Consider the following 11,938-nt stretch of genomic DNA (forward strand, 5'->3'; position numbering starts at 1 on the left):
GTCCTCTGAGGGGTGTGAAGAGTATTGTATGGGATAGGGCAGGACGTGTCCTCTGAGGGGTGTGAAGAGTATTGTATGGGATAGGGCAGGACGTGTCCTCTGAGGGGTGTGAAGAGTATTGTATGGTATGGGATAGGGCAGGACGTGTCCTCTGAGGAGAGTGTGAAGAGTATTGTATGGGATAGGGGAGGATGTGTCCTCTGAGGGGAGTGTGAAGAGTATTGTATGGGATAGGGCAGGATGTGTCCTCTGAGGGTGTGAAGAGTATTGTATGGGATAGGGCAGGACGTGTCCTCTGAGGGGTGTGAAGAGTATTGTATGGGATAGGGCAGGACGTGTCCTCTGAGGGGTGTGAAGAGTATTGTATGGGATAGGGCAGGACGTGTCCTCTGAGGGGTGTGAAGAGTATTGTATGGGATAGGGCAGGACGTGTCCTCTGAGGGGTGTGAAGAGTATTGTATGGGATAGGGCAGGACGTGTCCTCTGAGGGGAGTGTGAAGAGCATTGTATGGGGTAGGGCAGGATGTGTCCTCTGAGGAGAGTGTGAAGTGTATTGTATGGGATAGGGGAGGATGTGTCCTCTGAGGGGAGTGTGAAGAGTATTGTATGGGATAGGGCAGGACGTGTCCTCTGAGGAGAGTGTGAAGAGCATTGTATGGGGTAGGGCAGGATGTGTCCTCTGAGGGGAGTGTGAAGAGCATTGTATGGGATAGGGCAGGACGTGTCCTCTGAGGGGTGTGAAGAGTATTGTATGGGATAGGGCAGGACGTGTCCTCTGAGGAGAGTGTGAAGAGTATTGTATGGGATAGGGCAGGACGTGTCCTCTGAGGGGAGTGTGAAGAGCATTGTATGGGATAGGGCAGGATGTGTCCTCTGAGGAGAGTGTGAAGTGTATTGTATGGGATAGGGCAGGACGTGTCCTCTGAGGAGAGTGTGAAGAGTATTGTATGGGATAGGGCAGGACGTGTCCTCTGAGGGGAGTGTGAAGAGCATTGTATGGGGGTTGGGCAGGATGTGTCCTCTGAGGAGAGTGTGAAGTGTATTGTATGGGATAGGGGAGGATGTGTCCTCTGAGGGGAGTGTGAAGAGTATTGTATGGGATAGGGCAGGACGTGTCCTCTGAGGAGAGTGTGAAGAGCATTGTATGGGGTAGGGCAGGATGTGTCCTCTGAGGGGAGTGAAGAGCATTGTATGGGATAGGGCAGGACGTGTCCTCTGAGGGGTGTGAAGAGTATTGTATGGGATAGGGCAGGACGTGTCCTCTGAGGAGAGTGTGAAGAGTATTGTATGGGATAGGGCAGGACGTGTCCTCTGAGGAGAGTGTGAAGAGTATTGTATGGGATAGGGCAGGACGTGTCCTCTGAGGGGAGTGTGAAGAGCATTGTATGGGATAGGGCAGGATGTGTCCTCTGAGGAGAGTGTGAAGTGTATTGTATGGGATAGGGCAGGACGTGTCCTCTGAGGAGAGTGTGAAGAGCATTGTATGGGGTAGGGCAGGATGTGTCCTCTGAGGGGAGTGTGAAGAGCATTGTATGGGATAGGGCAGGATGTGTCCTCTGAGGAGAGTGTGAAGTGTATTGTATGGGATAGGGCAGGATGTGTCCTCTGAGGGGAGTGTGAAGAGCATTGTATGGGATAGGGCAGGACGTGTCCTCTGAGGAGAGTGTGAAGAGTATTGTATGGGATAGGGCAGGACGTGTCCTCTGAGGAGAGTGTGAAGAGTATTGTATGGGATAGGGCAGGATGTGTCCTCTGAGGGGTGTGTGAAGAGCATTGTATGGGGTAGGGCAGGATGTGTCCTCTGAGGGGAGTGTGAAGAGCATTGTATGGGATAGGGCAGGATGTGTCCTCTGAGGAGAGTGTGAAGTGTATTGTATGGGATAGGGCAGGACGTGTCCTCTGAGGAGAGTGTGAAGAGTATTGTATGGGATAGGGCAGGACGTGTCCTCTGAGGGGAGTGTGAAGAGCATTGTATGGGGGTTGGGCAGGATGTGTCCTCTGAGGAGAGTGTGAAGTGTATTGTATGGGATAGGGGAGGATGTGTCCTCTGAGGGGAGTGTGAAGAGTATTGTATGGGATAGGGCAGGACGTGTCCTCTGAGGAGAGTGTGAAGAGCATTGTATGGGGTAGGGCAGGATGTGTCCTCTGAGGGGAGTGTGAAGAGCATTGTATGGGATAGGGCAGGACGTGTCCTCTGAGGGGTGTGAAGAGTATTGTATGGGATAGGGCAGGACGTGTCCTCTGAGGAGAGTGTGAAGAGTATTGTATGGGATAGGGCAGGACGTGTCCTCTGAGGGGAGTGTGAAGAGTATTGTATGGGATAGGGCAGGACGTGTCCTCTGAGGGGAGTGTGAAGAGCATTGTATGGGATAGGGCAGGACGTGTCCTCTGAGGGGTGTGAAGAGTATTGTATGGGATAGGGCAGGACGTGTCCTCTGAGGGGTGTGAAGAGTATTGTATGGGATAGGGCAGGACGTGTCCTCTGAGGAGAGTGTGAAGAGTATTGTATGGAATAGGGCAGGACGTGTCCTCTGAGGAGAGTGTGAAGAGTATTGTATGGGATAGGGCAGGACGTGTCCTCTGAGGGGTGTGAAGAGTATTGTATGGGATAGGGCAGGACGTGTCCTCTGAGGAGAGTGTGAAGTGTATTGTATGGGATAGAGCAGGACGTGTCCTCTGAGGAGAGTGTGAAGAGCATTGTATGGGATAGGGCAGGACGTGTCCTCTGAGGAGAGTGTGAAGAGCATTGTATGGGATAGGGCAGGATGTGTCCTCTGAGGAGAGTGTGAAGAGCATTGTATGGGATAGGGCAGGATGTGTCCTCTGAGGAGAGTGTGAAGTGTATTGTATGGGATAGGGCAGGATGTGTCCTCTGAGGGGAGTGTGAAGAGCATTGTATGGGATAGGGCAGGACGTGTCCTCTGAGGGGTGTGAAGAGCATTGTATGGGATAGGGCAGGACGTGTCCTCTGAGGGGTGTGAAGAGTATTGTATGGGATAGGGCAGGACGTGTCCTCTGAGGAGAGTGTGAAGAGTATTGTATGGGATAGGGCAGGACGTGTCCTCTGAGGAGAGTGTGAAGAGTATTGTATGGGATAGGGCAGGACGTGTCCTCTGAGGAGAGTGTGAAGAGTATTGTATGGGATAGGGCAGGACGTGTCCTCTGAGGAGAGTGTGAAGTGTATTGTATGGGATAGAGCAGGACGTGTCCTCTGAGGAGTGTGTGAAGAGCATTGTATGGGATAGGGCAGGATGTGTCCTCTGAGGAGAGTGTGAAGAGCATTGTATGGGATAGGGCAGGACGTGTCCTCTGAGGGGAGTGTGAAGAGCATTGTATGGGGTAGGGCAGGACATGTCCTCTGAGGAGAGTGTGAAGTGTATTGTATGGGATAGGGCAGGATGTGTCCTCTGAGGAGAGTGTGAAGAGCATTGTATGGGATAGGGCAGGACGTGTCCTCTGAGGAGAGTGTGAAGTGTATTGTATGGGATAGGGCAGGACGTGTCCTCTGGGGAGAGTGTGAAGAGCATTGTATGGGATAGGGCAGGACGTGTCCTCTGAGGGGAGTGTGAAGTGTATTGTATGGGATAGGGCAGGACGTGTCCTCTGGGGAGAGTGTGAAGAGCATTGTATGAGATAGGACAGTGTCAAGAGTATTGTATGGGATAGGGCAGGATGTGTCCTCTGAGGAGAGTGTGAAGAGTATTGTATAGGATAGAGCAGGACGTGTCCTCTGAGGAGAGTGTGAAGAGTATTGTATAGGATAGGGCAGGATGTATCCTCTGAGGAGAGTATGAAGAGTATTGTATAGGGCAGGATTTATCCTCTGAGGAGAGTATGAAGAGTATTGTATGGGATACAGAGTATGAAGAGTATTGTATGGGATAGGGCAGGACGTGTCCTCTGAGGAGAGTGTGAAGGGTATTGTATAGGATAGAGAGAGTGTGAAGAGTATTGTATGGAATAGGGCAGGACATGTCCTCTGAGGAGAGTGTGAAGAGTATTGTATAGGATAGAGCAGGACGTGTCCTCTGAGGAGAGTGTGAAGAGTATTGTATAGGATAGGGCAGGATGTATCCTCTGAGGAGAGTATGGAAAAGGATAGTGGAATCCTGGTTCCACGAAGAAGCGGTGCTTGGTAGCGCTCGTTTCCAGCGGGAGACGAAAGATTGTAGTCTACGAACTCGGGTATGGTATAAAGAGAAAAGTCTTTATTCGCACATGCAGTAACAAAGGGATAACGCGTTTCGAGGGGCGGAGACCCCCTCTTCGTCAGATCCCCTCGAAACGCGTTATCCCTTTGTTACTGCATGTGCGAATAAAGACTTTTCTCTTTATACCATACTCGAGTTCGTAGACTACAATCTTTCGTCTCCCGCTGGAAACGAGCGCTACCAAGCACCGCTTCTTCGTGGAACCAGGATTCCACTATCCTTTTCCTTATATCAGATGTCCAGGACCAGCTCCCGAGACGAACGGGTGCCCAGCAGCTCTTCCACCACTACCTCCCAGGGATCTGGGGAATAAGCCTTCAACGGTGTTGTGTCTGTAACACAACACCCCCAGGTGAGCGCACCAGTCCTTGTTCACCTGTGTATCTCCTATACATACAGAATCATGGCACATTAGTGCGCTCTCTTTTCTGTTTCTTTTTTTGCATATTACTTGAGTCTGAGGAGAGTATGAAGAGTATTGTATAGGGCAGGATGTATCCTCTGAGGAGAGTATGAAGAGTATTGTATGGGATACAGAGTATGAAGAGTATTGTATGGGATAGGGCAGGACGTGTCCTCTGAGGAGAGTGTGAAGAGTATTGTATAGGATAGAGCAGGACGTGTCCTCTGGGGAGAGTGTGAAGAGCATTGTATGGGATAGGGCAGGACATGTCCTCTGAGGAGAGTATGAAGAGTATTGTATGGGATAGGGCAGGACAAGTCCTCCCAGGAGAGTGTGAAGAGTATTGTATTGTATGGGATAGAGCAGGACGTGTCCTCTGAGGAGAGTGAGAAGAGTATTGTATAGGATAGGATAGCGCTCTCTCCCAGCTGGTAAGTCTCCTGGCCCGGATGGGATGACAAATGAATATTTTAAACATTTTATCACTGTTTTGGCATCACCCATGCAAAAGTTTTTTCAGACATCCATGGACACTGGCTTATTAGCTCCAGAAATGCAACAGGCCCTGATTGTCACATTAGATAAACCAGGGAAACCTCCGGAGATCCCACAAAATTTTCACCCCATATCCTTATAAAATTGTGACATTAAAATATACGCAAAAATTCTAGCAGCCAGATTAGCCCAAGTATTACCGCACCTCATCAGGGAAGATCAAACTGGTTTCGTTCAGAATAGACATTCATCTGACAACTCACGTAGAGCAATTAACCTTTTACACCACATTAACCGTCATAATGTTCCAGCCCTTATCGTTGCGCTCGACGCCGAAAAGGCGTTCGATCGCCTCCACGGGACATACGCCTTTAGAGTGTTGGAGATTATGGGTTTCTCAGGACCTATACTGCCGGCAATCAAGGCTTTATACTCACAACCTACTGCTAAGGTATTTACGAATGAAACATTGTCGGATCCTTTCCAGCTAACTAATGGTACCCGTCAAGGGTGCCTTTTGTCACCACTTTTTATCCTTTCTCTAGAACCCTTAGCTCAGACAATGAGGTCCTCTGCTGATATTACGGGCATAAGTATAGGGGAACAAGAACACGTTATATCACTATATGCTGATGACATATTGTTAACCCTATCCCTTCCCGATAAATCCTTGCCCGCTGCACTTACCTTGTTAGCTTCATTTGGGAACATATCCTATTACAAACTAAACCAACAAAAGTCACAGGTCCTCCCTTTCCATATACTTATTAACTCCCTTAACGTTCTTAGGTCTCGTTTCCCCCGAGATTGGCAAACAGACGAGATTAAATACCTTGGAATAAAGATCACATCCGAATTTGCAAACTTGTATGCAGCGAATTACTCCCCATTCCTACAACTACTAGACTCCGATATATCTAGGCTAAGTAAAGTTGAGATTTCGTGGCTTGGAAGGGTTGCTGCATTTAAAATGTCGGTTCTCCCCAAGCTACTATATTTATTCTGCACGCTCCCTATAACGGTCCCCCTATCCTTTTTTTTCCAAAGTCGGGGCGAAAATTGCTTCTTGCATTTGGGAGGGCAAGCGTCCTCGGGTCCCATATTCAATAACCACAAAACATAGGAGGGCGTGAGGTCTTTGAGTTCCGGATAAACGGAGATACTATATAGCTGTGTTGGCATCCCTGCTTCGCCCTCTATGGAGGAATGACATCTTTGTTCCATGGGTTATTGAGATGTTCTATGCCCAAGGAGTACCACCTAAATATCTACTATTTCTATATGCTGCACTGTCCCCATTAACTCTAGCTGGCCTCAAATGCTGGGAATTATGCCACTCTTCTAGCATATCGAAATCCTCCACATATAAATTTCTTGCTCCCTTCCCTACCCTTCAACTGGCTATTCCGGACATAGTACTGACGCAGTGGTAGAGTTGTGGGGTAGACACTATTGCTAAATTATTCAGGCATACCAACCTCTTTACTTTTCCCACACTCCAACAGGAGTTTAATTTACCCTCCAATCTACTCTTCTCATACCTCAGAATCAAACATTTCCGAACCGGAGGACGCACCCCATTGGTTAATGCAAACTTATATAACTTTTTCTCTCTTAACCGTAAAGGCTTAAAATGTATATTTTCTTAACTGGCGGTGTATGAAGAATTAACTATTACATCACCCATGAAGGCGTGGGAGTTGGACTTGAATATTTTGATTTCACCTGCTGAATGGACTGGCACCTATAAATACATTTATAAATATCTCCAAGATGTTACTCATATCAAAGCTATTATGAAAACCCATTTGAGATGGTACTACACACCTACACGTTTACATCAAATGTACTCTACCAGTTCTGAGCTGTGCTGGAGGAATTGCTCTTACAGAGGTACTCTCATACATATGTTATGGAGTTTCCCTATGATATCTACATACTGGTTAGCAGTTGAATCCCTGATTGACAGTGTTACCCACATACATAGGAAATTGACTCCGGGATTGGACCAATACCCACCGTCACTCCATCTCCTAGTCTGTAAAATTCTTGTGTTAGCTAAACTAGTCCTTACAAGATATTGGAAGTCGAACACTTGTTCTGATATTACGGAGTTAAGTGCCACAAAATCACATATGCCAGCTGGAGGAGATATGGGCGATTGGGAAAGGGAACTTCTCTATTTCATGCTAGTTTGGGGCCCTTGGAAATCATTCTATACAACTTTTGGAGGCTTGAAAAAGACCAGGAGAGCTGGTTGAAACGTTGTTCTGGACACTCTGTCTGATGGAATAAACCACCTTTGATTTTTCACCCACTGGATGTGTGCTGTGGATATTCTCTTTTTAAATATATACATTATATATATATATATATATATATATATATATATATATATATATATATATATATATATATATATATATATATATATATATATATATATATATATATATATATATATATATATTATATCTCCTATGTTTTGAATTTGAAAAAAATCATATTTTTCCAATTAAGAGGGGTTCGGTGAATGCGCATATGAAACTGGTGGGGTTCAGTACCTCCAACAAGGTTAAGAACCACTGCTTTAGAGGGACCAAAAGTCCGAAGGGACTGGAAGGAAGAGGACTTCCTGCGGGAAGAAGAGTTAGCCTTGTTTTGAGGTAATAAAGAACTCTTGCCACCCGTCACCTCTGAGATAATCTCGTCAAGGCGCTTGCCGAAAAGTCGGGAACCGGCAAATGGGATCTCGGTGAGAGACTTCTTAGAGGCGTCATCTTCATTCCATGCTTTAAGCCATATGGAACGACGAAGGGCCACCAGGTTACCCATGGCAAAGGCCACACAGCGGGCTGACTGCATGGAAGCAGAACACAGGAAGTCTCCAGCTTTGGAACATTGGAGAGCTAGAGCAGACAGTTCCTCGGGGGGGGGGGGGACCCCGAAAGAGTTGGGAATACCAAACCGAAAGGGCCTTCAACACCCAGGCGAAGGCAGGAAGCAGGGAGGAACCCACTGCTTCGAAGGCATACTTAGCTAAGGTCTCAACCTTCTTGTCTGCCGGATCCTTGAAGGCGGCTGCATCCGCCAGTGTAGTAGCCTTAGATAGGTGGGAAACCGGTGGATCCACAGATATGGGGGGGGGGGGGGCAAGGTCCTTGGCGAAAAGATATCGCACTTGAACTTTCTTCGTTCCCTGAAACTTCTTGTCAGGATGCCTCCAGGCAGATTCCAGAATGGCGTCAAATTCAGCGTGAGAGCTGAACACCTTTGGTGCCGGTCGGGCACGATGAAAGGATACTTCTGGAACTACGTCCGAAGTTCATGGGTCCTCTAGGTGAAAGGTGTCTCTTATGGTCGTAACCAAGGAGTTCACCGTGTCAACTGTGTCCGAGCGGTCCTCTGAGTCAGATGCCGATTCAGAACCCTCGTCCGCAAGTTCTCCAGGTGAGTGCGAACGAGTGGAGGCAGCCCTGGAAGAGGGAGACTCCGACCAGGTACGCAGGACAGAGCGGGCGAATACGCCACCGGCAGCCGCAGCTGCCGGAATTGAAAGTAAAACGGGCGCACGCGCCCGTAGTTAAGCATAGAGCTGCCGCCGCGGCTGCCGAAGTGTCCCATTTGCTCCATGAAGACTGCTCCCCCATATAATAAAGCAGTCCCCCTGCAGGGAAGGAGAGGATAAAATCCTCATGGCCAGCCTCAGTAAAAAACAGTGGTCCAAAAACTGTGGTCTCCAGATGTTGCTATTCCGCACCTAAGGGGAAAAGGGGGAATACTCACCTATGTTTGAAGAACTTACCTAAAGAAGTCTTCTAATGAAGTCTTCAGCCAGCTTTGTCACCTGCATCATGCCGGGCTTTTTGTAATAGCGAGGTGAGCAGGGAGGTAGGGGGACCCGGACCCATGAGGTACAACCCCACGCGCTGACCGTTGGCGAGAGGGGGTTACATAGTTAGTATGGTTGAAAAAAGACATACGTCCATCAAGTCCAACCAGGGAATTGGTCCAAGATGTCTGCCCCCTTAATCGCAATGGGGAAACAGTGAACCTCCGTTCCCGAGTTCCCACCTGAAAACAGAAAAGAAAAAAGGAATACAAAACTAACATGTCTCCTAAACCTAGGAAAATAAAAAAATATGAGACCTGGTCTAGGGAGAACCCCAGACCCGTGTCTACCTCCTTAGACACTAAACTAAAACTGATTAGCTCAGTGGCCTGGAGGCAGATATATCCTGCTGGGAGGAGCAGACTTTTCTGTTATCATAGTGTCAAGCCTCCAAGAGACAGCAGCATATACCCATGGTCTGTGTCCCCAATGGAGCCGATAGAGAAACCTAATTTATAAACAGTTTTGTTTTATTTTTACTACACATAACGTAATGGATTAGAATAGGAGCATGCTTTAAATCGTCCAGGACATGTCACATTTTAGAGCAGTTCTATATGGCAAAAACATTCTTGGGAATCCTATGCTGTGTAGCATTATTCTGCTTAAATATGCTAGGTAAAAGCCCAGCCATGAGAAGCAACACATTCAATGGCTCCCTGGAATATTACACCAGCAGTTGTGACAGTGTGTCTTTGCAAAGCAAAGGCAAGATGGAAGATCTTTCCAGGAGGCCTAAATAATAGAGGCCAACCATTATCGGATCCCAGACAAAACCTAGATTAGTCACTAAAGACAATATGGATTCTGTCTATTGCAGTTCAGGTTTCTTAATTTATGACACGACAGCTAATGCATCAAAAATAATGGGAATTGCAAATACAAACTTAATTCTGCATCATGCCTGGAGATGGTCTGGGTAGGGACTGGGGTGTGCATTCAAGATGCCACCTGTGTCTGGATGGTGGGCGAGAAAACTGGGAGCTGCTTGTCTGCAAATAGAACAATCCTCTACACTTGTGGTATGTCTGGGCTGTCCATAGCCTGTTTCCATGTGTGCATGCCCTCACATAATCAGAATTTGCATTTGTTAAAAAGGACCACCCTACTTCTCTCAGTCCGATGAGTAGTCTCTTTAAATACATTGTCGAGGCATGTCTAGCAGTCAACAATCTTTCACCAAGAAGTACACTACCCAACCCTAACCCCTTTCCATAGGGAAAAATTGGAAGCACTTTTATACCCTCTTGTGACAAGCCCCAGTGTCTAACCAGACCACATCTGTAATATACAAATACATATCTGCCTGAAATATAACCGCATGCAAAATTTTGCAGCAGTCCAATATTTCTATTTGGATGCAATTTTTTTGCTAAGGAGTGTATCAAAGTGGACTAGACAAAAAAGTGTCACCACCATTTCAACTGATCTGTAAAACTATGGAATTGACTATATGGATTGTACTCCCTTCTCTCCCTCTTCAGAGGGGCACAGAAAAAAAACAAACATACTGGTCAATTCTCTGACCTAGGAAATTATTATTTTTTTTTTTAAATGGAGGATGGAAGAAATCCAAGAACTATGGGACATTTAAGACTGGAGTTTCAAAAACAAATGTCCAATCAAGGTTTTCAATAAATACAATATAACCCCATTGCAATTCAGTGAAGGGATTAAAAAATAAGGTAAATTTGATGGGAAACAAAAAAGTTTTTGTTTTTTTTACCCACCATAAAAATCTAAAATCTCTCACTCGCAATATTATTGGGATTTACAAGACCATGGATATAGGTTGCTGCCACTAGGAGGTGTTGTCACCAAGTGAAAAAAAGTATGTTACTCCACTTGAGCAGCCTACTGGTGCTGAGCTAATCAATGTGTGTTAAAGCAAGGAGGAGCCAAATATAAGAGTCTGATATCAGGAAAGAAACAAATACCACCTTAAACCGAGCAGCAAAAATGGGTGGCTGCAGTGTTTACCCAATGAAAACTACAAGAATGATTTTACAGTGGGAACACAAATCCTCTTTTCTTTGCAGAACACAGGAAATATCCAAAATAGTCCCTGGGGTGCTATAAAAAAAATATCTGCCAGACAAAAAAAGGAGGTTAGATAGCAGAACGAGTGTGTGATGTCAACCAAACACTGTTCCAGGACCAAAGTAAAAAGGTGAAAGGAAGTAGTGGTCTTGAAACCTGTTTGTAAACTTTTCCAAAAATCAGTTAGAGACCAGAGATTTGTAAAGGTTTGCTTCATCCTTTTCAAGAATTGCCTTAAGGAAAAGTAGTCCAAGTAGTTGTTTTAGCGACAATTTTTTTTTAAGACATTTGGCTAGAGCAACAAATACCAAAAATAGAAACAAAAAAATTCCATTCACTGGCAACAAACAGTTAAATAAAAAATTATGAAAACGGTGTATATTTGAACTTTGCAGTCATCATACAGTAAATACAATAATTTTTACATAAAAAAAGCCAACAGAACCCCTTTATGCAGAGGTCTAGGTGGCTGTAGCACCATGAGGGTTCGTGCAGTGGCCCAAGTGCCTTATGGTTTGATCAGCTATTTCTGTAAGAAGAATCACATCTACTGATAAATAGGAGAATCTTACTCAGAAACTTGAGAACATAGAAAATATTTAATTTTATTTTACAAAAAAACTTACTGATTACAGGTTTAAAGGAGGGATGGGAAGAAAAAACAAAAACAACATCACAGCTAGCTTCTTCGAAGGCTGAGTAGATGTGTGGTGGAAGTTTCGAGATTGTTGAAGTAATCATAGAGCTTGGCACGAAGCTTCTCGAGTAGCTGTTCAGAAAACAGAGGGAGGGTTCAAATAACCAATGTACACGCTTTTCATAATACATACAAATTTTTTTTTTAAAGAGATCTCCCCATAGAATAGGGGATAAGTAGTTGATCGTGGGGGGTCCGAG

At 45.9% G+C, this 11,938-nt stretch overlaps 2 protein-coding genes across 2 annotated transcripts in view; one reads left to right on the forward strand and one right to left on the reverse strand.

The window, feature by feature from the left end:
- The window catches only part of AGBL2 (AGBL carboxypeptidase 2), a 146,191-nt gene that overhangs the window by 106,581 nt on the left and 27,672 nt on the right, over window positions 1-11,938 (forward strand). The window lies entirely within an intron of this gene.
- The window catches only part of NUP160 (nucleoporin 160), an 89,945-nt gene continuing 89,620 nt past the window's right edge, over window positions 11,614-11,938 (reverse strand). Inside the window, exon 36 of the mRNA XM_056526587.1 lies at window positions 11,614-11,810. Within this exon, the coding sequence (XP_056382562.1) occupies window positions 11,721-11,810 (90 nt within the window). The 3' untranslated portion in view covers window positions 11,614-11,720. The remainder of the gene's footprint in view (window positions 11,811-11,938) is intronic.

Source organism: Hyla sarda, chromosome 6, assembly GCF_029499605.1.
Source record: "Hyla sarda isolate aHylSar1 chromosome 6, aHylSar1.hap1, whole genome shotgun sequence".
In the NCBI taxonomy this organism is placed as follows: domain Eukaryota; kingdom Metazoa; phylum Chordata; class Amphibia; order Anura; family Hylidae; genus Hyla; species Hyla sarda.